The sequence below is a fragment of the Pongo abelii genome, chromosome 8 (assembly GCF_028885655.2).
Source record: "Pongo abelii isolate AG06213 chromosome 8, NHGRI_mPonAbe1-v2.0_pri, whole genome shotgun sequence".
Taxonomy (NCBI): Eukaryota; Metazoa; Chordata; class Mammalia; order Primates; family Hominidae; genus Pongo; species Pongo abelii.
In genome coordinates, this window is record NC_071993.2 from 135,212,237 (window position 1) to 135,239,788 (window position 27,552).

At 43.7% G+C, this 27,552-nt stretch overlaps 1 protein-coding gene and 1 long non-coding RNA gene across 6 annotated transcripts in view; one reads left to right on the forward strand and one right to left on the reverse strand.

Moving 5' to 3' along the window:
• Nucleotides 1–26,638, reverse strand: part of MKI67 (marker of proliferation Ki-67) — a 28,590-nt gene extending 1,952 nt beyond the window's left edge. The window contains exons 1-14 of one of the 5 annotated variants that reach the window (XM_024253433.3): nucleotides 26,312–26,638; nucleotides 25,787–25,961; nucleotides 23,337–23,415; nucleotides 23,126–23,241; nucleotides 19,624–19,690; nucleotides 16,866–16,911; nucleotides 15,303–16,382; nucleotides 13,776–13,951; nucleotides 12,481–12,793; nucleotides 12,272–12,390; nucleotides 11,990–12,161; nucleotides 10,490–10,645; nucleotides 2,701–9,539; nucleotides 1,389–1,832 (exon numbers count right to left, since the gene is read on the reverse strand). In XM_024253433.3, the coding sequence (XP_024109201.3) occupies nucleotides 1,389–1,832; nucleotides 2,701–9,539; nucleotides 10,490–10,645; nucleotides 11,990–12,161; nucleotides 12,272–12,390; nucleotides 12,481–12,793; nucleotides 13,776–13,951; nucleotides 15,303–16,382; nucleotides 16,866–16,911; nucleotides 19,624–19,690; nucleotides 23,126–23,241; nucleotides 23,337–23,415; nucleotides 25,787–25,878 (9,699 nt within the window). In that variant the 5' untranslated portion in view covers nucleotides 25,879–25,961; nucleotides 26,312–26,638. The remainder of the gene's footprint in view (nucleotides 1–1,388; nucleotides 1,833–2,700; nucleotides 9,540–10,489; nucleotides 10,646–11,989; nucleotides 12,162–12,271; nucleotides 12,391–12,480; nucleotides 12,794–13,775; nucleotides 13,952–15,302; nucleotides 16,383–16,865; nucleotides 16,912–19,623; nucleotides 19,691–23,125; nucleotides 23,242–23,336; nucleotides 23,416–25,786; nucleotides 25,962–26,311) is intronic. The other 4 variants (XM_024253436.3, XM_024253434.3, XM_024253435.3 and 1 more) reach the window with 4 other exon arrangements.
• On the forward strand, nucleotides 12,581–13,634 carry LOC134762087 (uncharacterized). The gene is made up of 2 exons (XR_010141645.1): nucleotides 12,581–13,304; nucleotides 13,487–13,634. It is a non-coding gene; the product is annotated as an uncharacterized LOC134762087 (long non-coding RNA).
• Nucleotides 26,639–27,552: the final 914 nt, after the last annotated feature.

Sequence of the window (27,552 nt, forward strand, 5' to 3'; positions counted from 1 at the left end):
GGCGTCTCCTGGGTGCTTGTGTGTGAGAAGAGGCTGGAACGCCCCCGGCAGAACACACCAGGCCTGGCTCAGCCTTGGGCCTGGTTGCTCTGTGTTTAGGAATCAACCTAGTTAAAAGATTCGCTTTCACCCTTCTTTGGTTTCATTCTGATGAAGCAGCACCTTCCAGACTGTGAATTCGGTAAGCGCCTGGAGCCTGCATTTTATTTTAAGACTTGACGGGTGAATGTGCTGACCCACATCAGCTGTTGCGTCCCTGGTGTGCCTGTGGTTTCTAGGACCTTGTCTGGCACTGTCAGGTGTCTTCTGCTTCCAGCCTGCCCCAGAAGTACAGTCTCTGACTTAGGACACCTGTGTGGGCATCAGTGTCCTTCTTGAGCCTCTCCTCTTCCCTCTCTGGAACAGTCTATGGGCATCTCCCCACTAGGACTTCCTGTCCACCATCCAGACACACAAGCCCTCCCCCTCCACTGGCTGCCTGGCTATGCAGCAGGTACTGGGGACACCTGGGAATCTTTCCTCTTCTTGGCAGTTGAAGCTTCCTAGTTTGTGCCGAAGAGGGTCTGTCTGGACAGCTGTTCTTGCCAGAATTCTATATCTGAAGAGGTTATTGCTACAGGAGTTTCGTTTGCTGAACTCAGAATATGGTAGTTTTAGGTCCAAATTTTGTGTGTGCTAAGAATTAAATTTATACCACTCACAAAAAGGGAGCAATTCAACCTATTTTTATTTTAGCTAAACCAAGTATTCCCCAGAAGAACACTAATTGAATCTAATCATTCTTATGGATTTGTCCACATGCTTGTAATTATGAGTGGCTAAACTTGATGTGATTTCAGTAGCACTTAAAGTTCATTAGCTTAGATGGTCTCTGGCCGGAGGAGGGTTGGAGGGCAGACGCACCCCCACTGATCAGGAACTCTCACATAGTGAGTATGTGTCTCAGGCACACCCCAACCTCTGTTCCTTCTACCTTTCCAAAGAATTCCTTGGAAATTTTTCTGTTTCAATAGTTTTTTTTGGGAAAAGAATTTTCCTGTTTCAAGAGGTGATTTTGAACTACAGAAAGGCTGAAGACATCTACCTACAATTGTATGATGAGGTACATCATAAGCAGTCAGAAATCAGCCACTAGACAAATTCCTTTTCTTTCTGAAGAAAGTCTTCATAATGTGAATTCGCTATTTGAAGTGAAATTCCCAAAGCAGACACAAAATATAACTAAAATGACAAAATATATGTCTTAGCATAATGCTCCTTCCATTAATGTAACTGGGAGCTGGCAGAGTGCTGTTGAAGATGCTTTTTGTTTGCCTTTGCAACCTTGGGCAAAAAATACATCAAAACATTTTGTGTCTTTTAAAACAGGGAAACAGTAAATGGCTTACCTTCTTTGGATTTTCTGCACACCTCTTGACGCTCCGCGTTACTCTGTGTGCAGATTCGCTCTCCGAAGTGCTTGCTGCAGACTGGCTTTTTGTCTTTCTTGATCTCAAACACATGGAGTCTGAATTTCCTGCTTCTCCTTTCCCTTCCTGATTCTGCATGAGAACCCTCACACTCTTCTGCCCTCTGCTCTCCTCTGCCACCTTAGGCTGGGAGCTCTCATTCTGTCTAACAGACCTCAAGCACCTTTTGTTCTCACTGACTTTGTCTCTAGGTATGGGTTTCCGGGCTCCATCATCTGGATTCTGAATGTCCATCTCTGGGGAGGTCTTCATGGGCTTCTTTTCATTTCTGTTTATTTCTATTCTTTCTGCTACTACAAAGACCTCAGTTACTTGCTGTTCTACATCAGTCTTATTTTGGCGTCTGGAGCGCAGGGATATTCCCTAAAGAAATGAGAAGACATCCACAAAATTCCAATAATTAGTAAAACAAACTTCAAAATTCAACAGGGAGCACAATCAACAGTAAACTAAAAGGAGAAATCGTTTGAAAATCACACACTGATGAATTGTCTAAGAGACTTGTCATCTAAGATAGTCAAGGTAATGCCTTGGTACTTTGTTCCTATGGAGAAATGACTGTCTCTGCTGACAAATTATAAATAAGGAATTCAGGATAAATTTCAATAACAATGCCTAACAAGATATATATCAAATCTAATTTTTACAGTTTACATGATAGAAAGCAGCTCCGTTTTCATTCATTTACAGGGAGTAAATGAATTCCTATTCCTTTAACCATCACTGCTAAGGCAGAATAGGAAATTGCCATTTCTGGAGTTTCCCCAAACTTCTGTGGATGCAGTGGGAGCCTGTCTAACAGTCTGGACAGTTTCCCCTTCTCAAGAATACACATTCCTTATTGATATTGTTCTGATAGTTAAAATAGTGACATAGATAGTATTTTTACCCAGTCCTCGTCTTGGTGACAGTATCCAGAACATAGAACTGAACCACCCACCTATCCTCTGATCAATTTTTTAAACATTTGAAGATGAACATCACTCATTTGGCTCTTGAGAAACTCTTCTAAGTTTGCATCAATCATGTTTGACTAGTTCTTTTCCCAGATTAGTCTATTCCCTCTATAGGTCCCAAGAAGATTCTTTACCATGGCCTGCAGTGATTCAGTGTTAAAGGAAACCCTTTGGGGAAAGCATAACCACTTACGTCAGGTTACATGCAAAGCATAACACAGAAATTGACAACTATCCAAGACGATATTGAGTGATGCTGTAATACTTCCTCTCACCTTATTTTCAGGGACCACGTCTTGTAATTTGTGTTCCTCTTTGTTGGTTTTCATGTTGTTGCTGTTCAGCTCTTCTGCAGGTTCAATTCTTTTTGCAGAAGTCCTCAAACTTCTCTTCATGATGACCACGGGTTCAGGTGATTTGCCTCTTGCCCTGGGAGCAGCCCTCTGCTTCTTGCTGGCTGGCAGCTCCTCCACAATTTCCTCTGGCGCTGGCATGCAGCGCAGCCTCTTGGTTCCCATGACGCTTCCATCTTTGCCACCTCCCCTCTTGAAGGGCAATGCGGGCAGGGAAGTGTTGCTTTTGCTTTGTGATTTTACAGGGTCTCTGGTGCTTACCAGGTCTCCCATGGGTTCTACTTTAGGGGCCCGAATAACTCTTCTGGATATTTTTAGAGGTTTTCCACTGTCGGGTGTTTGCTTTGGAGCGCTTGTAAAGCTATCAGCAGCACCATTTGCCAGTTCCTCAGTGTGGCCTGGTGTTTGAGAGAGCTCTTGGAAGCTGGCCAGAACTTCTAGAGGTTGGGCCTTTTCCTTAGGTGCTCTTGGCCGTCTCCTGCTGTCAATTACATCTTCTGCGTCCAGCTTCTGCTTTGCAGGTTGCTTAAATGCTTTCATGCCTTTGCCCTCACCTACCGGCTCTTCGTCGGTGTGCATGGTCTCCCCTGATGTTTGTGTGAGCTTGCCGACTGCTAACAGCTCCTCCTTCACTTCTACTTTCTGGGCACGTGTCCTGGGCCGTCTCTTTGAGCTTGTTGCGGTGTCTTCTAGTTCTGGTGATGATTTGCAGGGTATTTTAGTGGTTTTGTCATCAGTCATTGATTCTTCAGTGTGACCTGGTGCTGGGTCTTTGAAGCCAGCTAGGTCTTCTATGGCTTGGGCATTTTCCCTGGGTGCTCTTGGCCGTCTCCTGCTGCCAGTTACACTTGCTACTGGAGCCGGTGTCTGTTTTGCAGATTCCTTCAATGCTTTGATGCCTTTATCCTCACCTGCTGGTTCTTTGTCTGCATCCATGGTTTCCCCTGATGTTTGTGTGAACTTGACTGCTGAAGGCTCTTCTTTTACTTGTACCTTCTGCACACGTGTCCTGAGATGCCTCTTTGTGCTTGCTGTGGTGTCTACTTCTAGTGGGGGAGATTTGCAGGGTATTTTAGTGGCTTTGCCAGCAGTCAGTGATTCCCGAGTGTGACCTGATGTTTCAGAGAGCTCTTTGAAGCCAGCCAGGTCTTCCAGGGGTTGGGCCTTTTCCTTAGGCGCTCTTGGCTTTCTCCTGCTGGGTTCCTCTTCTACTGGGTTCGGTTTCTTCTTTGCACGTTGCTTAAATACTTTGATGTCTTCATCACCACTTGCTGGTTCTTTGTGTGTGTGTGTGCTTTGCCCTGATGTTTGCGTGAGCCTCTCAACTGCTGAGAGGTTCTCTTTCACTTCTTTCCTGAGACGTGTCTTGGGGCATCTCTTTGTGCTTGTGGCAGTGTCTGTTAGTTCTGGTGGGGGAGATTTGCAGGGAATTTTTGTGTTTTTGTCAACAGTCATTGACTCTTCAGTGTGACCTGGTGCTGAGAAGAGCTCTTTGAAGTCAACCAGGTCTTCTAGAGCACGGGCCTTTTCCTTACGAGTTCTCAGCTGCCTCCTGCTACCAGTTACACTTGCTGCTGGGTCCAGGATCTGCTTTGGAGACTCCTTAAATGCTTTGATGCTCTTACTATCTCCTGTTGACTCTGTGTGTTTTTGCGTAGTCTCCCCTGACGTCCGTGTGAGCTTGCTGACTGCTAGGGGCTCTTCTTTCATGTCCACTTTCACCACGGATATCTTGAGCCTTTGCTTGGAGCTTCTTGAGGTTTTGAATGACTCTGGCTGTGGAGATTTACAGGCTACTTCTGTGATTTTGTCATCAGTCATTGATTCCTCAGTGTGACCTGGTGTCTGGAAGAGTTCTTTGAAGCCAGCCAGGTCCTCTAGAGCCTCAGCCTTTTCCTTACAAGTCTGTGGCTGTCTCTTGCTGCCAGGTAAATTTCCTAGCAGGTCCAGTTTCTGCACTGGAGTTTCCACAAATGTGTTGGTATCTTTCTCATCACTTACTGATGGTTTTGGTGTGTCCATGGCTTTGCCTGCTGATGGTGTTCGTTTCCTGAGTGCTAAAAATTCTTCCTCTACGTCTGCTTTCCTGAGGCTTCTCTTGGGCTGTTGCTTTGTGCTTGCTGGGGTGCCCACTGGGTCTGGTTGTGGAGACTTACAAGCTATTTTGGTAGTTTTCTCATCAGTCGTGGGCTTGTCAGTGCCTGGTGTCTGGAAGAGCTCTTTGAAGCCAGTCAGGTCTTCTAGAGGCTGGGCCTTTTCCTTAGGAGTTTGTGGCCGTCTTTTGCTGCCGGGTAAATTTCCCGGCAGGTCCAATTTCTGCACTGGAGTTCCCATAGATGCTTTCGTGTTTTTCTCATCACCTCCTGCTAGTTTGGGTGTGTCCATGGCTTTCCCTACTGATGGTGTTCGTTTCCTAAGTGCTAAGACTTCTTCCTCTACGTCTGCTTTCCTGAGACTTCTCTTGGACTGTGGCTTGAAGATTGTTGGGGTGTCCACTGGGTCTGGTTGTGGAGATCTGCAGGCCATTTTGGTAGTTTTCTCATGAGTTGTGGGCTTGTCAGTGCATATTGGTGTCTGGAAGAGCTCTTTCAACCCGGCCAGGTCTTCTAGGGGTTGGGCTTTTCCCTTAGGAGTTCTTGGCTGCCTCTTGCTACCAGTTACACTTGCTGCTGGGTCCAGTTTCTGTTTTGCAGTTTCCCTAAACACATTGATGCCTTTATCCTCACCTCCTGGTACTTTGTCTGTGTGTGTGGTCTGTGTGAGCTTCTTCAGGGCTGAGAGCTCTTCCACTATATCCCCTTTCCCCAAAGGCGTTTTGGGCCGCCTCCTTGTGCTTGTTGGAGTGTCCATTGATTCTGGTGGTGGAGATTTGCAGGCTATTTTGGTAGTTTTGTCATCAGTTGTTGATTCCTCAGTGTGGTCTGGTGTCTGGAAGAGCTCTTTGAAGCCGGCCAGGTCTTCTAGTGATTGGGCCTCTTCCTTAGGTGTTCTTGGCCACCTCTTCATCCCAGTTCCACAGTTTGCTGGGTCCGGCATCTGCTTTGCAGATTCCTTAAACGCTTTGATGCTCTTTCCATCTCCTGCTGTCTCTCTGTGTGTCTGCGTGGTCTTCCCTGATGTCTGTGTGAGCTTGCCGACTGGTAGGACCTCTTCTTTCACGCCTACTTTCCCCAAGGATGTCTTGAGTCGTCGCTTGGAGCTTGTTGGGGTTTTGACTGGGTCTGGTTGTGGAGATTTGCAGGATACTTCTGTGATTTTGTCATCAGTCATTGATTCCTCAGTGTGACCTGGTGTCTGGAAGAGCTCTTTGAAGCCAGCCAGATCTTCTAGAGCCTTGGCCTTTTCTTTAGGAGTTTGTGGCCGTCTCTTGCTGCCAGGTAAATTTCCTAGCAGGTCCAGTTTCTGCACTGGAGTCCCCACAAATGTGTTGATGTCTTTCTCTTCACCTACTGCTGCTTTAGGCGTGTGCATGGCTTTGCCTGCTGATGGTGTTAGTTTCCTGAGTGCTAAAAATTCTTCCTCTGTGTCTGCTTTCTTGAGGCTTCTCTTGGGCCGTTGCTTTGTGCTTATTGGGGTGTCTACTGGGTCCGATTGTGGAGATTTGCAGAGTATTTTGGTAGTTTTCTCATCAGTCTTGGGGTTATCAGTGCATGGTGTCTGGAAAAGCTCTCTGAAGCCAGTCAGGTCTTCTAGAGCCTGGGCCTTTTCCTTACGAGTTTGTAGCTGTCTCTTGCTGCCAGGTAAATTTCCTGGCAGGTCCAGTTTCTGCACTGGAGTTCCCATAAGTGTGTTGATGTCTTTCTCTTCACCTACTGCTGGTTTGGGTGTGTGCATGGCTTTGCCTGCTGATGGCGTTCGTTTCCTAAATGCTAAAAATTCTTCTTCAGTGTCTGCTTTTCTGAGACTTCTCTTGGGCTGTGGCTTGGAGCTTGTTGGGGTGTCCACTGGGTCTGGCTGTGAAGCTCTGTAGGATATTTTGGTAGTTTTTTCGTTAGTCATCGATTCCCTAGTGTGACTTGGTGTCTGGAAGAGCTCGTTGAAGCCGGCCAGGTCTTCAGGGACTTCAGACTTTCCCTTAGGAGTTCTCGGCTGCCTCTTGCTGCCAGTTAGACTTGCTGCTGAATCTAAGATCTGCTTTGGAGACTCCGTAAATGCTTCCATGCTCTTACCATCTCCTGTTGGCTGTGTGTGTGTGTGTGTAGTCTCCCCTGACGTCTGTGTGAGCTTGCCAACTGCTAGGAGCTCTTCTTTCACGCCCACTTTCCCCAGGGATGTCTTGAGCCGTCGCTTGGAGCTTGCTGGGTTTTTGTCTGGGTCTGGTTGTGAAGATTTGCAGGCTACTTTGGCAGTTTTATCGTTAGTTATTGATTCCTCAGTGTGACCTGGTGTCTGGAAGAGCTCTTTAAAGCCAGCCAGGTCTTCTAGAGCCTGGGCCTTTTCCTTAGGAGTTTGTAGCCGTCTCTTGCTGCCAGTTAAGTTTTCTGGCACGTCCAGTTTCTGCACTGGAGTTCCCATAAATGCATAGATATTTTTCTCACCACTTACTGCTGGTTTGGGTGTGTGCATGGCTTTGCCTGCTGATGGTGTTCGTTTCCTGAGTGCTAAGAATTCTTCTTCTACATCCACTTTCCTGAGACTTCTCTTGGACTTTGGCTTGGAGCTTGTTGGTGTGTCCACTGGGTCTGTTTGTGATATGCAGGCTATTTTGGTAGTTTTCTCATGAGTCGTGGGCTTCTCAGTGCATATTGGTGTCTGGAAGAGCTCTTTCAAGCCGGCCAGGTCTTCTAGGGGTTGGGTCTTTTCCTTAGTTTTTGGCTGCCTCTTGCTGCCAGTTATACTTGCTGCTGGGTCCAGTTTCTGCTTTGCAGTTTCCCTAAACACGCTGATGCTTTTATCCTCACCTCCTGGTACTTTATCTGTGTGTATGGTTTCCCCTGATGTCTGTGTGAGCTTCTTCAGGGCTGAGAGCTCTTTCTGTACATCCCTTTCCCCCAAAGGTGTCTTGGGCTGCCTTCTTGTGCTTGTTGGGGTGTCTGCTGATTCTGGTGGAGAAGATTTGCAGGGCATTTTAGTAGTTTTGCCAGCATGACCTTCCTCAGTATGACCAGGGGTCTGGAAGAGCTCTTTAAAGCCAGTCAGGTCTTCCAGAGCCTGGGCTTTTTCCTTAGGAGTTTGTGGCCATCTCTTGCTGCCAGTTAAGTTCTCTGTCAGGTCCAGTTTCTGCACTGGAGTTCCCACAAATGTGTTGATGTCTTTCTCTTCACCTACTGATGGTGTAGGCGTGTGCATAGCTTTGCCTGCTGATGGCGTTAGTTTCCTGAATGCTAAGAGTTCTCCCTCTACATCTGCTTTCCTGATACTTCTCTTGGGTCGTTGCTTTGTGCTTGTTGGGGTGTCCACTGGGTCTGGCTGTGGAGATTTGCAGGGTATTTTAGTGGTTTTACCAGCAGCCACTAATTCCTTGGTGTGACCAGGAGTCTGGAAGAGCTCTTTAAAGCCAGCCAGGTCTTCTAGAGCCTGGGCCTTTTCCTTAGGAGTTTGTAGCTGTCTTTTGCTGCCAGGTAAAGTTCCTGCCAGGTCCAGTTTCTGCACTGGAGTTCCCATAAATGCTTTCATGTCTTTCTCATCACCTCCTGCTGGTTTGGGCGTGTGCATGGCTTCCCCTGCTGATGGTGTTAGTTTCCTGAGTGCTAAGAATTCTTCCTCTACGTCTGCTTTCCTGAGACTTCTCTTAGGCCGTTGCTTTGTGCTTGTTGGATTATCCACTGATTCTGGTGGTGGAGATTTGCAGGCTATTTTGGTAGCTTTCTCATCAGTCATTGATTCCTCAGCGGGACCTGGTGTCTGGAAGAGCTCTTTGAAGCCAGCCAGGTCTTCTAGTGATTGGGCCTCTTCCTTAGGCGTTCTTGGCCACTTCTTCATTCCAGTTACACGGGCTGCTGGGTCCAGGATCTGCTTTGGAGACTCCTTAAACGTTCTGATGCTCTTGCCATCTCCTGCTGGCTCTCGGTGCGTGTGCGTGGTTTCCCCTGACGTCTGTGTGAGCTTGCCGACTGCTAGGAGCTCTTCTTTCACACCCGCTTTCCCCAGGGATGCCTTCAGCCGTTGTTTTATGTGTGTTGGGGTGTTTATTGGTTCTGGTTGTAATGACTGGCAGGGCATTTTAGTGATTTTGCCCTTCTCACTCTTTGGTGCCTTGGCATGATCTTGGGTTTGGAGGAGATCCTGGCCACGTGCCGGGTCTTTCGTGAGTTCTGTATCAGGCAAGATCTTGAGGTCTGTCAGGTCAGACATTGGTTCACATTTCTGCCCCCAAGTTCTTCTTGATCTCTTCATTGCTTTCAACTTTTCATCATTTTCTTTTAAGTCAATATTTTCCTTATATGTCTCAAAAGGTCTTTCTATTTCCTTCATCTCTCCTTCTCTCCTTTGTTGTAGCAGTGTTGCCTTCTGACCTCTTTTTAGGATGCGCTCAACAATGTCTGTATTTGTTTCTTCACTCTTACTTTCCACAGGTGGCTTCTGTATATTCCTGAACTCTGTAGACCTTCTTGACTTGTTTGCACTGGATACTATTTTTGAAGGCTCTGTCTCAGTATCTGAAGTTTTTGTCTCCACGGAAGTAATTTTGTAGGTGTTCCTGGGCGTTTTTGCTATGTTTCCATTTTCTCTAATACACTGCCGTCTTAAGGGAGGGCTTGCAGAGCATTTATCAGATGGCTGTTTTGCTGCATTCTGTGCACTGAAGAACACATTTCCTCCTGAAATAAAAACATACACAATAAATACATTCTATTAGTGTCTCATGTCAATCGAGTATTACAGCCTCATAAAATATAGTAAAAAACTAAATATTTAGCTTCGTATTCACTGAACGACATGAGGCTACTTACGTGTCTATAAATCTGTCTTATAAGAGCCATGCGCAATTAAGAATAATGTTATTTGGTGCTATAGTGGAGTCATCATTAAGCAAAGTTAGATGCTGAAATGATCACAGAAGGTAAAAATATTGCTTAAGAAAGATCCTCCAAAGGTTGCCATGCCCTGTGTCATTGACGTAAATGTAGGCATTTTTTCCTTCAAACATTAGAAACAGCTGTTTCTTGCCTTAAATCACCAATAAAATAACATGGATTATCTTTATGTGGTTAGGGTCCATATTACACAGGAAATATTTACCTACCACAAACATCTTCAGGGGAGCAAGCTGTTCCCTCTATGACAGGAACACGGTGACCAGTGCCAAATGAGAGATTAGACAGATTCTCATCTCCCATCTCACACTTACCCCGGGCCTGCTCCCACCTAAAAGGTTAGCAGGAATAATTGCACAGTATACAAACTGTTATCTTTCTGTTTTGTAATTGGCAGTAATTTTGAATTTGAGTAATTTATATGTAAATATGGTGAGACACCATTGTATTTTTTTGCTACGTCACCCTGGTTACTTACAATAAAGAAACCAAAAGTGTACAGAGGTCATTTACACACATTAACGGAGTCTTTCTTTCTATGTAAGTCAATGAATGCCAATGTTAGTTCAACTGCTGATTGAAATCTCCCTTTCAATTAGAACAGAGGAGATGGAAATGGTATTTTGTGCCAGGAACATTTGTTTTAGAGAAGTAATATCATACTGCTTGTAAAAAAATAATACTGTATGTTCCTATCCCAAAACATCACAGTGTTAGGAAACAAGGAAACCAACCAAAACTCTCTGAGGTGGGGAGCAGAGGTTCTTCTCCTGAATTAGTTCCCTGAAACTGTTTTCCAAGCAAATTCTCTGAATTTGAAACAGCGACGTGACACGTGCTTGTCAACTGTGGTTGCTCCTTCACTGGGGTCTTGAACATTTCAGCTATTCCTGTTAAATGAAAAGATTTGAAAAGTGATTGACATATCGCTAACGTGCAAACAACCATCCCAGCCTTCACATGTAACATGCAAACAACCATCCCAGCCTTCACATGTAACGTGCAAACAACCATCCCAGCCTTCACATGTAACGTGCAAACAACCATCCCAGCCTTCACATGTAACGTGCAAACAACCATCCCAGCCCACATGTAACGTGCAAACAACCATCCCAGCCTTCACATGTAACGTGCAAACAACCATCCCAGCCTTCACATGTAACGTGCAAACAACCATCCCAGCCTTCACATGTAACATGCAAATGGTGGGAAATAACAGTAGATTCCTCCCTTGAATTCCTGATACACAGGCCTCATAAAGAGGGTGATTCCATTAATAATGTACTCATTTTGTAAAAAAGAGAGCAAAGAGAAGATCTGTTATGCTCTTTGCTTTGCTTTTCTTGGAAGGGAAACAAATGAAGTTAGCTGACCTCTGTGGTCCTCCTAACTAGACCCCACACGTGAGCTCTGGAGCACAGAGGCTGGTGATGGGCTCCTGAGACCCATAGGCCTCCCTGCTAGGATCTAGAGGCCAAATGCCTTCATGCTTCTCAAAGTCTTGAGTGCTCAGTTCTACATTTTAAGTACAAATAACACGTACCCACATTTTAGAAAATGACAAAGAGCTGCCCATTTTTAGTACTGTCAAGTAATAATATATATTTTTGAAAATCTAATATCATTATCATTCCATTTGGAATGATAGGAGGCCTCAGCCTCCCGAAGTGTTGGGATTACAGGCGTGAGCCACTGCGCCGGCCATCCCCACTTTAAATTACGCAAGTCAGGCCACAATTTACTGAGAGTGGGAATTGAGTGGAAACATTTCTTCAACAATCAATTGTTTACGGGAATCTTCTCATAGGGCTTTCTTTAAAGAAAATTAAGCTACCTAGAAAGTAAATCCTGAAGAAGCAAAATATTGCTCAAAAACAACTGGTCCACACCTGGGATAAACTATTAGTGTAGCTGCAGATAACAAGTTAACTCTCTTCACTGTAAAGCACCTTCCAGCTTTCTATGTATACGCTGCTCTCCAGGGTAAAGACATGCATTTGATATTTCCACACCTATTTCATACAGGACATGTGATCCCAAAAATTAGTAGAGACTTGTCCTTGAAAGCCAAACCAGCTTTATCTTCCCTGAACACTAAGACCCCAGAAGGGTGATTGAGTCGTTTATTTTATAATCTCTTTCACAGCAGATAAACAAAGTTAGCAAAACGAACATTAACACAGTAAAAAACAGTAGAGTCAAAAGATTTATAAGATCTAAGGCTATGTTTTTACCTGAAAGATCTTCCTTAAAGTCCATTTTTTGGTTGGAAACGAAGTTGTTGAGCATTCTGTAGGGTCGAGCAGGTACATGTACTTTTTCAGTATGAGCTTTCCCTATTATTATGGTACAAGGAGAGTTTGCATGGCCTGTACTAAATTGACTGTGAACTTCGCCCACAGGCTTCTGTAGAAAACAGGAAGGAGGTAAACAGGACATTAAAGCATAAATCTACACTGAATGCAAGCTTCGATGACACCGGTATGTGTAAAGCAGCCATTCAGTGAGGCCCCTACCTTTGGAGTAGCAGGTCTTCTTCGCCTTTTGTTCATTGACCTTTGAGGACCATGTTTTATGACTTTAGTTTGTGTTTGTTTTGCACCAAGTTTTACTACATCTGCCCACGATTTTGCAACTGTCAAAAGGAAAAGATGATGGAACTTTTCAAAAACTAGCATTCATGAAAAAATTCACCTTAATATATGTATTCTAATGTCAGACTAACCAATCAGATTGGCTTCCGAAGCACCACTTCTTCTTTTGGAACATATCATCTGTAAAATATCATGTTGACTTCGGCTGATAGACACTCTCTTTGAAGGCAGGTTGCCACTCTTTCTCCCACCTCTCCTGGGAACCTCTGTCTCAGATTTGCTGCTGCAAGCAGGGGCTGCTTTGCAGGACGTACGACGTTGATCACTGGCAACTGGAGTTCTCCTAGGACTAGGAGCTGGAGGGCTTATAACCAAGCTTTTTGCCTTCACTTCCACATGGATTTCTGAAGTTGACTCTTGTTTTCCTGATGGTTGAGGCTGTTCCTGACAAGACAAAATTGTTTACAAGAAGCCTTAACAAGGATGTAACATCTCTGGAATGACTGATAAAAACCTACTCAGTTAAGAATTTCAGCTGTTTAAATCTTGAAGCATCAAATGCTTAAGCCACTGTCTTTGAAGACTATGGTAGAGGTGAGACTGTCTCAGTCATTTAAGGAAAAGGAAAGAGAAGCAAGCCAAGTCTGAAGTGAGGTCATTTCAGGTAGAAAGGTGGAAGGAACATCCTGATCAGTGAAAGACAAGCAGGGTCTGATCTCAGTCCCAGTAAATAACAGCCGTGGGCACCCAGCCCCCGGCAGTCCACATGGAAGGAGGACCGCTTGCCCCTGGGATCCAGTGTAAAATGGAAAGGGAGCCAGACATCACTTTCCATTCCTGTTGGGAAGAGAAGAAAAGGAAGACCGCCCAGGCCCTATTACGAAGGTTATGAGCTATAGGGCCATGACTTCCCAGGGGTGTAAAACCCAGGAAGGACAGCACAGCAAAGGAACAGGTAAGCAAATGTTCTAAAGAGCTGAAGGTGTAAAAGGTAGACGTGTCATTGATTTTCCTTTACACCAGGTAAATGCCCTAACTATAGCCTTGTAACTCTAAAAGAAAATAAAAAATCCTTATGGGTCGACGTGGTAATGTATCCAGAATCTTTGTAATTGGCTGTTCTGACGGTGCCTGCAGGTGATTACGCAGTGCTGTAAGCGTGGGTGTCTGGGAACTTCTGCACGAAAAGGACAACATCAAGGACTCCCCCGACTCGGTCGCATCAGCACCACAGTCAGGGACCCAGGGGCTCCTTTGCTGGCGCCCACATCAATGAGCTTTCCTTTCGTCTTTTTAAAAACTTGTTTCTTTAAACAATAAATAAAGGTCTTCATCATAATTCTACTTGTGTCAGTATTTGGAAAGGAATAGGTACCCAGTGTGTTAGCCACTGGACGTGAATGGGAATGCTGTTTGTTCAACTCACCTTGATGATTTTCTTCAGGACAGGTGGAGTGTGCGCTACCAGAGACTTTCTTTTGGTTGGGGCTTCTCCCCTTTTGAGAGGTGTATTAGGAGGCAAGTTTTCATCAAATAATTCAGGTCTTAGGTGCCCACCAAAGGACACACGCCTTCTTTTCAAAGGTATTCCCTCACTCTCATCTAAAGTAACGAATACAAACGTGGAAAGAGTGACGAAAAAACATACCAATATTAGTGATTTATTTCATGTTAGCATTAAAGACGAACCAAGTGAAAAGTCATCGAAACACATTACCTACAGCACGCCTCTATTCTTGTAATCCTGGTGAAGCTAAGCTACTAGGAATTCCTAAAGGATTGCGGGAGTGGCCACTAAGACGTCAAGTTCCCACTGGACAGTACAGAGGCTTTCTTTAAAACGTTGAAACATTATGTGTGGACATAGAAAGGAGGAGTCCGCAGCAGCAGCTTTCACCTTGGAGTAGGGGGACAGCAGCCAGAGAGAACTCTCTAAAGACATGCACTTGGGCCTCATCCTGAGCCACCCAGCGACCAGAATGCATGAGCTGTAAAAACTCCTCCAGATGGTTCTGAATCAACTCACAGGAGCCCAGTCCCGGCCACACATTTTCCTGAGCCACCAGTTAATGTAAATCCTTTGCCTAAGTGATGCTTCCCCACTAGGAGGCTTGGTGGAACACTGAGACTGATGTTACAAACCTTATTTTATCGATAGCCTCATGCCCCACCGCTATGGGCCACCTGCAGAAACAAAGCCTGGAGTACGAATACTGCATCTGTGGCCCGGACAACTTTTCTTCTAATAGCCAATCCCTAGGAGTGTAGGAAGCTCCCAAGGAGCTACTACACCTGCTATAAAGGTCCTATCTCTGCCACTTCCTGGGTGGCCTTGGGTTATGCGTTTCCTCATGTGTGACATAGATCTAAAAAGACAACCTAGCCACGGGCACTGCTACTGCACCAAGGATCAAGTGTTCATGTGTGCCAAGCACATGGAAATTTGCCTGGCATATAGACTCATGGGTACAGTCCAGTGTTTACAGCAAATTGTTTGTAGGACACTCTGAAAACAGTATCAACACCTGAGAACTACCACTATGTTCAATGATTTCCAGTGATTTATTCCACATGACCAAACTCATATGATACAGTTGATTGCAGTTCAGAATAAAACTCCATGTGAAAAGCAATTATGATTATTCTCTTTTCTATTTTGTGATAGATGGAGGAGAATCAAATATTTTTGGGGCCACCCTATCTCCTTCAATAACCCCTGCTTCATGCTTCCCTGACAACCTCCATCTCCTCTGTCATTCTTTGTTATAATTACCTAGGCCTTCAGTATTCATCTATCAGCGAAAACAGCGTGCATGTCTGTCTTATCCCTGTGCCTCATGTGCTTACATTCTCTTCCACAAAGCTAATCACTATTGAATGAATGAAGGTCTCACAGCTACATAGAAGGTGTTCATCTTTTAAAAAAAATAAATTTACAATTAAATAAACTTACTAATGGAATCACCAAAGTTGTTGATATCAACTGAACTAAGACCAGGTAAGTCAGAGCACATCTGTCCAGCTGTAGTGCCCAATTTCTCAGGCTTGTTGAGGGTATCCTTTTGGATCTTCCTTTCAACTTGAGTGAGCCACAGAGTTAAAAATGGCTCATTGTGAATTTCGGTTTCTGTAGGCAGAACTTCCACATCTGTAGGAATACTTCCTCTGGTTTTGGAAGAGAGATTTTCTGGCTTAGTGGCAGAGTCAGCTGCATCTTCAACTTTAGCTGGTGTTTGATTTCTAGTTGAAAGCTTCCTGGGAGTAAGAGTTTTATCACTAGCCTTGAAGCCTTCACTTTTACCCAGATTCACAGATTCTCTTCTACCAGCAGTATACAGGTCTTTGTTCTTATGTTTTTGTGGAGAATTTTGTTGCTGTGAATATTGTACAGGGGTCTTCATTTTAGCCGGCTCATAGAAAGGAAAGCTGGCGCCCACAGCCTTGCTGGGAGTCTGAACAGACTCCACATCTCTTCCTTTCCCCTTGTTCTGGTCAAGCTCTTGTTCAGGTGATGCAGGCTCTGCCATAGCGTGGCTGCTTCCACCAGATTTCAGTCTTGACTTACACGAGACCAACAGTTGGGTCTCCCCCGGTAAACCATCAGCACTTTCTTTTTCTGTTGCGTAATCAGTTTGTAATCCAGATTTTCTACGATACTGTAGAACATTTTCTTTTTGTGATTTTACATCCAACTCCTTCTTCATTGACTCATAAAGCTTCCTAAAGGGAGATTCATTTTTTTTGCTATTGTCAAGACATTGTGTAGTGGGAACAGACTTCAATTCGCCATAATGGCTCACTAATTTAACCCTGGAAATTTCTTTAAAACCCCCAGAAATGGGATCAGCTGTATTTCTGCTATTACGTCCAGCATGTTCTGAGGAATGAACATTAGGTGTTCCCTGAGCAACACTGTCTTTTGAGTCATCTGCGGTACTGTCTTCTTTGACATTCTTGATATGTACCTGAGGACTTCCTGAAACTTTTCCTTCAGTGATTTTTGAATAGGCCTTGGAATCTTGAGCTTTCTCATCTTGGCAATGAATTATGAAATAAGAAACAGAAGTTCAACATTTTCTCAATGATTAACATTTGTGGAATTCAATATTTTAATTGTTTCAGGTTGTCTTATAAGCTAGCTTTTACTTGGCCTACAAATTATTTAATGCCTAAAACTTGCAAGTCTTATGATACTAGTATTATGATACAAATATATAAATCATATCAGCTCCAATAACCAGTAAGAAATATCACATGCTATCTAACTATTGAGAACTGAGTTGACAGCTGAACAGGCAATTTTCTCATATCTAGAGTCTGTCCTAAGCATAGCACACCATCAGTCACCAAGGGAAAGTTAGGCATCTGTCTGTTGTTGACATGTTAAATGACACCTCCTCCATTTCTGACAGGCTAGACATTTAGCACTTGCATTCTTGTTGCCCCTTCTTTGCCAATATGCTTTGCAAAGACCTGATCTTTCAGGATTCTGGAACAAAACCCAACCACTACTCACCAGGGTCAGAAGAGAAACTAGATCTTGAGACACGACGTGCTGGCTCCTGTAAGTTGGGAAAATAAGAACAGTTATTTGCAGGCCTTTCTAAATGATGACGGTCACAACAGTGAAAATATTCTTGATTGTTTTCTGGCTGGGCTCAATGGCTCATGCCTGTAATCCCAGCACTTTGGGAGGCCAAGGTGGGCGGATCACTTGAGGTCAGGAGTTTGAGAACAGCCTGGCCAACATGATGAAACCTCATCTCTACTGAAAATACAAAAATTAGCTGGATGTGGTGGCAGGTGCCTGTAGTCCCAGCTGCTCAGGTGGCCGAGGCAGGAGAATTGCTGGAACCCAGGAGGCAGAGGTTGCAGTGAGCAGAGATTGCACCACTGCACTCTAGCCTAGGCAATAAAGCGAGACTCTGTCTCAAAAAATAAAAATAAAAACAATAAAAAATTGTTTTCTTTACCAAACCACTCCTATACGACTTTTAAAGACTGTTTGAGAAATGAGCTCAAGTCAGTTGGGAGCTAGTGGTCAGAATAAAAGTACTTCTTAGCTGACTTGTTAAAAAATAGTGAGTGATTAATAGGAAACAAACTCGAGGCTTGAAATTACTAAAATCAAACCTCGGTGCATTTTTATAACTTCCTTTAAAGTTATTTCCTAACATCCTATTGTGGAAGAACCAAAGTCAATATTAAATATCACCTATACTGAAGATCTGTAACCCCCCATGAGCTCAGAACTACTGACTGCGTCATCAGTTTTCTCAGAAATGGGCCATAGGACCTGTGGATGAACTGAGGCTCCACTTGGCATGTGTGCCCTCTTGGCTGGTGGATACTTAGGGTGGATCTGAGAGCCTAGAATCACCCTAAGTAAATTCATGGCACAGGCACACATGGTACATTCACAGGTTCTGCAACCTCACAGCCTGGGAGGAAGCGCAGCGCCCCCACCTGGCTCCCCAGAGACAGCACCCTAACTTTCCTTCTTATGGAATTGTTTCCGAAAGGGTGGAAGAACTAAAGAATAACATACATATATAACTTTTATAAAAGTCTGATGTCCCAAAGGAAGAAAAGCTTATCATCTGAATTATTAAGAAAATATCTAAAAAATATTACCAAAGGCAAAGAATCTAACTTCCTTAATCAATTTTAAGTTTCTTGATACATAACACCTTGCTTCTAAAACTATCTATGAGGGATGGTTATTTCCAATCTGAAGTGGAACAAGAATCTTATGACTAAACAATATAAATGAACTACTAATAAAATTATGAATATGTAAAGTATATAATCTCACTTTTGTTGTATGATTATATTCAATAGCCACAAAATTGCTGTTGAATTGCTGTCATATTTACTACATACTCCATTTCAGTACTTACTGTATCACAGACCAGTAACAGAACAAACAGTTCCTAGACTGCTGAGTGGCACATATCTAACCCACAGTTCAACTGGCTTTTTGGTTTATTTACTCCCATAGACTAGCAAGTTGCCTGGTGGCTACAGTGTGGGATGCCTCAGAAACTGGCTTCCAGCACAGGAACTGATGACCACCAGATTCAACATTAAGGCTGTTCCTCTAGGGAAGAAGCAGTACTTAAGTGGCAGAAATGGGCTGGGCATGGTGGCTCAAGCCTGTAATCCCAGCAGTTTGGGAGGCCCAGGTGGGCAGATCACGAGATCAGGAGTTTGAGACCAGCCTGGCCAATATGGTGAAACCCTGTCTCTACTAAAAATACAAAAATTAGCCAGGCATGGTGGTATGCACCTGTAGTCCCAGCTACTCGGGAGGCTGAGGCAGGAGAATTGCTTGAACCCGGGAGGCAGAGGTTGCAGTGAGCCAAGATCGCACCACTGCACTCCAGCCTGGGTGACAAAGCGAGACTCCGTCTCAGGGAAAAAAAAAAAAAAAAAAAAAATGGCAAAAATGGTGAAATTCAAGAGTACCTACTGCTAATTTCAGGTGCACCTAAGATAACTCTCCTAAGCCAAGATATTCCAAGGAGCTCATCTGAAACCAGCTTTAGGAGCACTCTAAAATGTAGGAAAAAGATGAATTCTCAGGGCTTATCCTAAGCCTAAATCCCACTAAATTTCCAAGCACATGCCGACAATTGTTTTAATAAGCTGTACAACTAAAATACCTCTTCCACACTGACACACTCAAACTATCTAAATTTCGAAGCACGTGTCGACAATTATGTTTTCATAAGCTGTACAATTAGAATACCTGTTCCACACTGATACACTCAAACTATAGGATTCTCTCACAAGACAAAGCACAGGATCCCTCTTCCTGTTTCATGGGTCGTCTATCTATCAAAATAGAGAAGCATCTTTGGCACTCATGATTTTCATAATATGATTATTTCAGACACATAAAGATGGATGAGTACAATGACTGGGAGACAAAATGAGCCACCAGATAATGCAATTCCCAAATGTTAGCTCTATGTGTTGGGGATATCCTAATCATGGGCTTGCAAAAAGCTCGTAACATACTCTAATAGACTTTTGGCTAAAAGTGTAAGACCAACTTAGTGCTCTGATTTTGAACAATAAAGAGGAAATATCATTTTAGATTATTTTAATATGTCTAAGTTCAACTTGTTTTAATACTTTAGTTACATTTTCCTACTATAACAGTAACCACCCTCTTTGTAACTGATTTCAAGTAAGAAATCATTAAAGCATACATAAATGATTTCATATCATCAAAAAGAATCAGCCCAAACTTGGATATTTTCTATCACCTGTTCACGTATTTTTCTTGGAAATTCAGTTGACTTCCTTCCATTATGAAGACTTTCATTTTCATACCTGCAGTTTATAGAACGACAAAGATCCTGATTAAAAATTTATACCCTGGGGCGGAAGTCTCCATATCCACTTAATGTCCAAGGATCAAGGAACAAACTTTGTGTTTAGTTCAAGACATCACCTTATACAAAGAAATAAATTTAGAGTTAGAAAAGTGCTTTTACACTAAAAACTAGGATTAGCTGCATCAAGTTTGTTTTGAAACACCACTGTCAGAGGCTGGGGACCCAGATTAACTTCTGATCACTGACAACTAGCCCAGGTATGATTTGACAATATTCCCTAGCACCTCCTATGACGGAAGCTAATGTACATGAGAGCAAAGTCAAGTTTCTTCCAGTTTAAGTCCGTGGAAATCATCTGATGGCTTGGAAGGCCAGCCAGGAAGCCTGTAGGTAACTGAATCTTTCTCACGTTGTGAAGTCACATACTTCAGGGTAAATAAAAAGCTACGCTTACACTACAGGGTAACTACAAAGCTATATTTTAGAACACTATGATCACTTCAGTTTCCCACATACTCACTCTGTATCTGAACAAGATAGGTACATCTTAGGAAGATCACATTTAGCAAGATACATAATTGTCCTGGCAAACCTCAGTGATCAAGTCATAGAAGCAATCCTTTATTATGCATAATGAAAACTTTTTGGCCGAAGTGAAATGACCTGATTTGAATTTATAGGCAACCCAAGTAAGATCTGAAGCAGTCAGATATCTGAAACTGTTTCTCACGGTAGAGAGTTTGGAATCAAGTCTCTTTCTAAGATTCACTTTCTAATCTTTGTTGGATGTCTTTAATCATCTGAATTTATCTCAATTTGGATATCTTGTTTTGGAAAAATAGTTCAGCTCTCCAATACACATCAAAAGCTTCCTACCTATAGGCCGGGTGCAGTGGCTCATGCCTGTAATCTCAGCACTTTGGGAGGCTGAAGCAGGTGGATCACTTGAGACCAAGAGTTCAAGACCAGCCTGGCCATCATGGTGAAACGCCGTCTCTACTAAAAATTGCAAAAATTAGCCAGGTGTTGTGGCGCGTGCCTGTAATCCCAGCTACTTGGGAGGCTGAGGCACAAGAATCACTTGAACCCGGAAGGCGGAGGTTGCAGTGAGCCAAGATCACACCACTGCACTCCAGCCTGGGTGACAGAGCAAGACTCTGTCTCAAAAACAAACAAACAAAAACAAAAAAAAGAAAAAAGGAAAACTTCCTACATAGAAGTCTGTATTCAATAAAAATACTCTTTAAAAATGAAGGCAAACTTCCAAGAAGCACAGTAAAAGAAATGACCAGGGAATTTAAGTGGTGCATTAAAAAACAGCTAATACGAATGAAGACAATAACAGAGATCCATTTAGCGGAATGGATTTTTAAATGATCCAACGAATATGTTGTCTACAAGAGACACAATTTTGATTCAAAGACACAATCTTTTGAAATAAAAGCATGGGAAAAGATATACCACGCAAACAGCAAGCAGAGGGGAACTGGAGTACTGTACTAATATGAGACAAAATCATCTCAGACAAAAGTTATTCGTAGAGAAAAAGGACATTTTATACAAGAATCAATCCAGCAAGAAGATATTCCAGTTAAACACAAGAGTTCACCTGACAACAGGTTCCGAGACAACTTAAACCATAACAATTATGAAAAGTTAAAATTAAGGGGGTGGAAAAAGTTATACTACACAAGCACTAATCAAAAGGAAATTAGTTTAGCCATACTCATCATCCAAAGGAAACGTTAAGCAGAAAAGAAAGCACTACTAAAAACAGAGGACATCTCTAAATGACAAAGAGTTCCATGCACCAACAAGACGTCATTCTAAGTTTGTACACCATAGTACAGCCTCAAAATACACAAAGCAAAAACTGATAGAGATAAAAACAAATCAAACAATCCCCAGTAGGTGATTTGAACATATCTCTTAGAATAGTAGGGGAAAATTTACTAAGATTATAGAAGATTTGAATCTAATGGGAGTGTGTGTATCTGTGTATGTGTGTGTGTGTATATATATATAATATATTATATAGTATATAGTATATATTACATATAGTATATATTATATATAATATATATTATAAATTATATAGTATATATTATATACATACTATATAATATATATTATATATTAATATTATATATTATAATTATATATAATATACGAGACACCGTAGAATACACAGTTTTCAATTTTACGCAAGGCAGATTAGTAAGATAATTAACTATATCTGCTCATAAAGCAAACCTTGACACATTTCAAAGACTGGACATTAGTCAAACGTCCATCAAGAATGAATGAATTCTGTATAGTTATGCATATTATTGTATATATTAAACATTTTTTTTCAGTGAAATACTTATGCCATGAGAAGAAACTAACTACAGAGATGTCCAACATGCTATGAATCTCACACACATAAAAGCACAAGCCAGGCACAAATGTATACATTCTTATATCACTGTTAAGGACTTCTGTAAGAACAAACAAAACTATAGTGTTCAGAGATCCATGCTTAGGTAGTGAAACTCGAGATGTTTACGATATCCTAAAAGCCAAAACGGTGGTTTACTTGCTGAGGGAATGAAGTAGTGATTAGAAAACAGCATTTTAAAAAAGCTTCTGGAAATGTTCTACATGAGCTGAGGGTGTATTAGTCTGCTAGGGCCACCATAATAAAGTCCCACAGACTGAATGCCTTGAACGACAGACATGCCCTTCTCAGTGCTGGAGGCTGGAAGTCCAAGAACGAGGTGTCAGCTGGATTGGATTTCTCTGCGCCTCTCTCCTTGACTTGCAGATGGCTGCCTTCTCGCTCGCTCTTCTCATGGGCTTCCCTCTGTTCACATGTTCCCTAATCTCCTCTTATCATGACACCAGTCATCAGATTAGGGCCCATACTAATGGCCTCAAAAAGCCTTCATTGCCTTTTTAAATGCCCTCTTTCCAAATACAGTTACATCCTAAAGTACGAGGGGTTAGGAATTCAAAATATGAATTTTGGGAGAGCACAAATCAGTCCATAATAGGTGGTGATCAAAAGGGTGTTCACATGATAAATTGACCTGTCCATCTTGTTTTGTACCTTTTTCTCTGTGTATATTTTGCTTTAAAATAAAAAAGAATAGAAAAATTTCATGCAGTTTCAAAACACTTGGAAGAAAATAACAAACTCCTTTAGGACAAGGTCAACCTCCCTCTGCATAATTATTTGCACCCAAATCCTTGAATTCCGTCACATTTTGTCCCAATTAGTCATCTTCCTAGATCCATATCCATTTAAATTAAGATTAGTGTTGAGAATGAAAATCTGAAATACTTTGACATCCATGAACATTAAAGAAGAATGACAGTTGACTATGACACTAGTTTATGGTTAATCAGAAGATGACATTTACTGTTAGACCAATCAGCTTTTACCTACCTGAAAGAACGATCAATAATAGTTATTACATCTCCATGTTTTAGCCGTACAGGCTCATCAATAACAGAGCCATTTACTTGTGTTGGATTTGTGGAACTGAAATTATGTAATATTGCCTGCAAGTGAAAAGAAGGGGAAAATATGCAACTAATGAACAGATTAAAAGTGAACTAAAAAGCTTTAAAAGTAGATCTTCCAAAAAACCACTCACCTCCTGCTCATTGATTTCAATTTTGCAATGTTGTTTGGACACAACAGGAAGCTGGATACGGATGTCACATTCAATACCCCTTCATGCAAAAGAAGAAGGTTTTTTTGGTTGTTGCAACTTTTTAAAACATTACCTCAATTTCCCAAAATAAAACATAATTTGACTAGAATGTTTGATCTGTAAATATGACATAAAGGAGTAACAAACAAAATGGGCAACGTAAATGACCTTGCATTTTGCAAAGAACTTTTGGAAGTATTAAACATGTAACTATTAGATCTTTAAAACAGAGAGTACATGAAAACAAGGGAAAACACTAGAATACAAATTGAATTACCTTTTATATGAAAAGCTATACTTAAAAGACACAAATAAAGGAGTACTTACATCAATTTTGGAAAATGACTATTTTTAATACTCTGTGCTTTTTCAAAAACGTTTGCTTGTAATGTTAAATATGTTTACAGGTTTAATCATCCCCAAATGTGCTTATTTGATGCTAGCACTTCTGTGCATCAGTTTCTTCATATACAATAAAGAGATTACATTAGAACCTACATCATGTGATGTTCAATTAAATGGTTGTACATGTCACTAATTTGCCTAGCACATAGTAAATGTTCATTATGGGTGAGCTTTTCATTGTTGTTTTAAAACTACACTGACTTTACTGACGGATTCAAGTCTCTAAACAATAAAAATACTAATTTGCACGCAACACACACAAAAGTCTAAATTCAACTTGTTTTTCCACAGAAAGCTAACACCATGGCAAAGTAGCAGAAGAGACAATTCCTAAACCTATACAAACTAATAATCAGAAGAGTTTGTTAGTAGGTTCCTGGAGTCTTCAGTGTTCTTGTTCTAGCCCGTGATCTTAGAAATTTGAACAAACTCTGCAATGGCCTGTCTGTTCTCCATCTGAACCTTTGGAGTCTAAGTCTCTCTTCCTACCCAGGTCATGTGACCAAACACTTAGGAATTATTTTCTAAATTATAAAATCTTGCATGAAAATATATTCAAGGAGTACTGTATAAAAAGCAAAAGGACTGCCACTTGAGATGAAATGTTTATATTTTTCCTTTTCAAGAGAAAGGTATCTATGGAAAGTGAAAAGCTTCCTTAACCCCAGTAAAATAATTTGATTTTAAGGTAACAGGACATCTGAGCAAAGGAGAGACTATCCCTTACAACTGAGAATTTGTTTGGCAGGAGGACGACTATAGATGGGTGTTTCTGAGCTTTGGCACTGTTGGCATCTTGGGCCAGATGCTTCTGTATTGTGGGGGCTGCCCTGAGCCTGGTAGGATGCCCACCCTGACCTCTCGTCCGCAATGCCAGCGCATGCCCCCCTCCTATATTGTGACACGGAAATTCAAATGACTCCTGGAAGAAAAGATGACCCTCCTGTGAGAACCACTGCTCTCAAGAGATTGCAAATCCATGGCTCCAGCCCATGTTTCTACTGACCCTTGCCAGAATGCTAGGTATTGATCACACCCCCTATGCCAGACACCATCCCTGGCCCTGTGCACATGAGTAACAAGACAGTCTTTGCCTTTGGGGAGGTCAGCCCAGTGGGAGACAAACCCACAACTCACCCCTGAAACTGTGGGGTTGGAAATACAAGTTTTCACGCAAGGCTTCCTCGGAGGTGACATTTCACCTGATGCCTGAATGATGGAAATCACACAAGCTTGGGGAAGGGGAGAACTTTCCCATCGTAAACTTCCAAGTGTGTAAGAAGCACCAAGGTGAACAAAGGCTTGGAATGCCTTAGGCGGGAGGAGCAAGGTAGGGGATGGGGTTGGGAGGACAGGGTGAGGCCGGGATGGGATTCAGGGCCCAGACCACACAGGAAGTGACCCCCCTTCTCAGGCCTCTAGTGGGACACATGTCAGAGGCTGATAGGGGCACTGTCAGCAACTATACCTGTTATACAGGGACAGGGTTATTACCACCACCAAACAGGACAGCAACATAAGAGGAAACGTTCTCAAATTCCAGGCAGGAAGACTTTCTGTCCCATTTTCCTATTGCCACAAGGAGCCACGAGGCAAGTGTATGGCTTCCTTCCTTCATTCTCTGTGTCCCCAGTGGCCAGTGACGCCCACTGTGGAGGGACCCGGGGGCGCACAGTGTCTTCAGACGTCTGCCTGAAGCCAGTGACATATGAAGATCATCTACATCTTTCTTTATCGCAACATTAGCAAACCGATTTTTTAAATTGGCTTGATTTTTAAAACCACTTAAACATACAAACTAGCATCAAATTTATATTTACAAAACAAACAAAACACAACTATGTCAACTTAGTAACGAATCGGAGAGACACCAAGGGAAAGTGACGGCAGGGCCCAATCCTAGAGCGCGTTTCTGGACTATATACTGTGACTAAGATATTTTCCTTTCTCAAGCTAAAACGTCCGCGCGCGCCCGCAAAGCTCACCTTCCAAACATGCAGGTGCTGAGGCTCAGGGGAAAGTGGGGACCGTCGACCCCGCTCCTTTTGATAGTAACCAGGCGTCTCGTGGGCCCCATTTTCTAAACAGTAAGTTGAGTATAATCCGTAGAGGAAGGCCAGGTACCAAAAGGTTTGCAGAAGCAAATTTACAACTCTTCCACTGCAAAAGAGGTGCGGGTTACTCCGATAGCAAAGGAGCTAAGAAGGGCCGCGTGCCCAATTCGCCTATCCCCGGCCACAGAAGCGCACACCGCAGCTAGCCAGCGGGGACCCCAGGACAATCCGACCGCAGCCCCCGGCGCCCCCAGCGCCCCAAAGTCCCGCGGCTGGGGTGTTGTCGCCAGCGCCTGCGCCTCCTGGGAGCTTCCACCGAGACGCCCTCGCCAGAGCCCAGGAGGAGTCGGGCCCAGGCCGCGCGTCTGTCCCTGCCCGTCCCCGCAGAGCTCGGGGAGTCCCCGCGCCTCAGCCCTCGACCCCGGGCAGCTCCCAGGAGTCCCGGGCGCAGCTCACCTGGGACGATCCGGCCCGCAAGGCCACTTGTCGAACCACCGCTCGTCAAGTCGCACCCAAAGTCCGCCGCAGGAGGAGCCGGCGCCACGCTCACCTCCGCCCGGTAAGCTGCGCCCGCCACGCTGCGCCCGCCACGCTCCGCACACACCGGGCCGCAGCCCGCGGGGCCGCGCTCGCTCCGCCCCGGCCTGCAGTCCCCGCTGCTCCCGCCGCCGCCCCTGACGGGGACCCGGTGGCCCTACAGGTTACGTCCCCGGGCGCCCGGCTCTAGCGGCGCCCGCCGAGTCCTCCCGCCCGTCCGCCGCGTCAGCCCGCCACTTCCTTCTTCCAGCCCGGCGCGCCCGCCCAATTCAAACGAAAACGAAGATTCAAATTCTGGCGCTAAGCGCTGCGATTGAACGGGAAAGCGCGGCATGGGACCAATAGGAAGGGCGCGCAGGGCGTGGGCGGGGAAACCGGGCTCCCGGGGCGGGGCTGTAGTGTCCGCGGGCGAGCCATTCATTCACCCGGAGGAAAATACCTGGGTGCATCCCCGGCGAGGGCGGCTGGCGGAGGGCAGAGTGGAACACGCTCCCACCGAGATAACCCGTCCTGCCATCCTTTTCTTAAAGGACCAAACACCTGGGACACTATAACGTTACTCGTTGCCAGAAGATTTAAAACTGCTAAAAATTAAAAACAGGCGGGACGCGGTGGCTCACGCCAGTAATCCCCGCACTTTGGGAAGCTGAAGCGGGAGGATCCCTTGAGCCCGGGAGTTCAGAACCAGCCTGGGCCACCTGGAGAGAACCTATCTCTACAAAAAATTAGCCAGGCGTGGTGGCGCGCCTGTAGTTCTAGCTACTGGGACAGCTGAGGTGGGAGGATCGCTTGAGCCCCGGCGGTCGAGGCTGCAGTGAGCTGAGATCGCGCCACTGCACTCCAGTCTGGGCGACAGAGCAAAGCCCTGTCTCAAAAAAAAAAAAAAAATCGAAACCTTCCTCTTCAGTGCATACATCTTACCAAACACAAACACAACCAATTATATAAAGTTGTTTGGTGTGTCTTTTCCTGTTATACGTGTATTCTCTTTTTCAAAAGCACAGAAAGAAAGGTCATAACATACACAACACTATTCTATACTTTGTGTTCTCTGCTTTTAAATATCCTGAGGCTATCTCCACTAAACACATTCTCGCTTTTACTCTCTGTTTGATGGCTGCAGAGTACTGGGCTTCGGGAAACCATAATTTACTTAATCA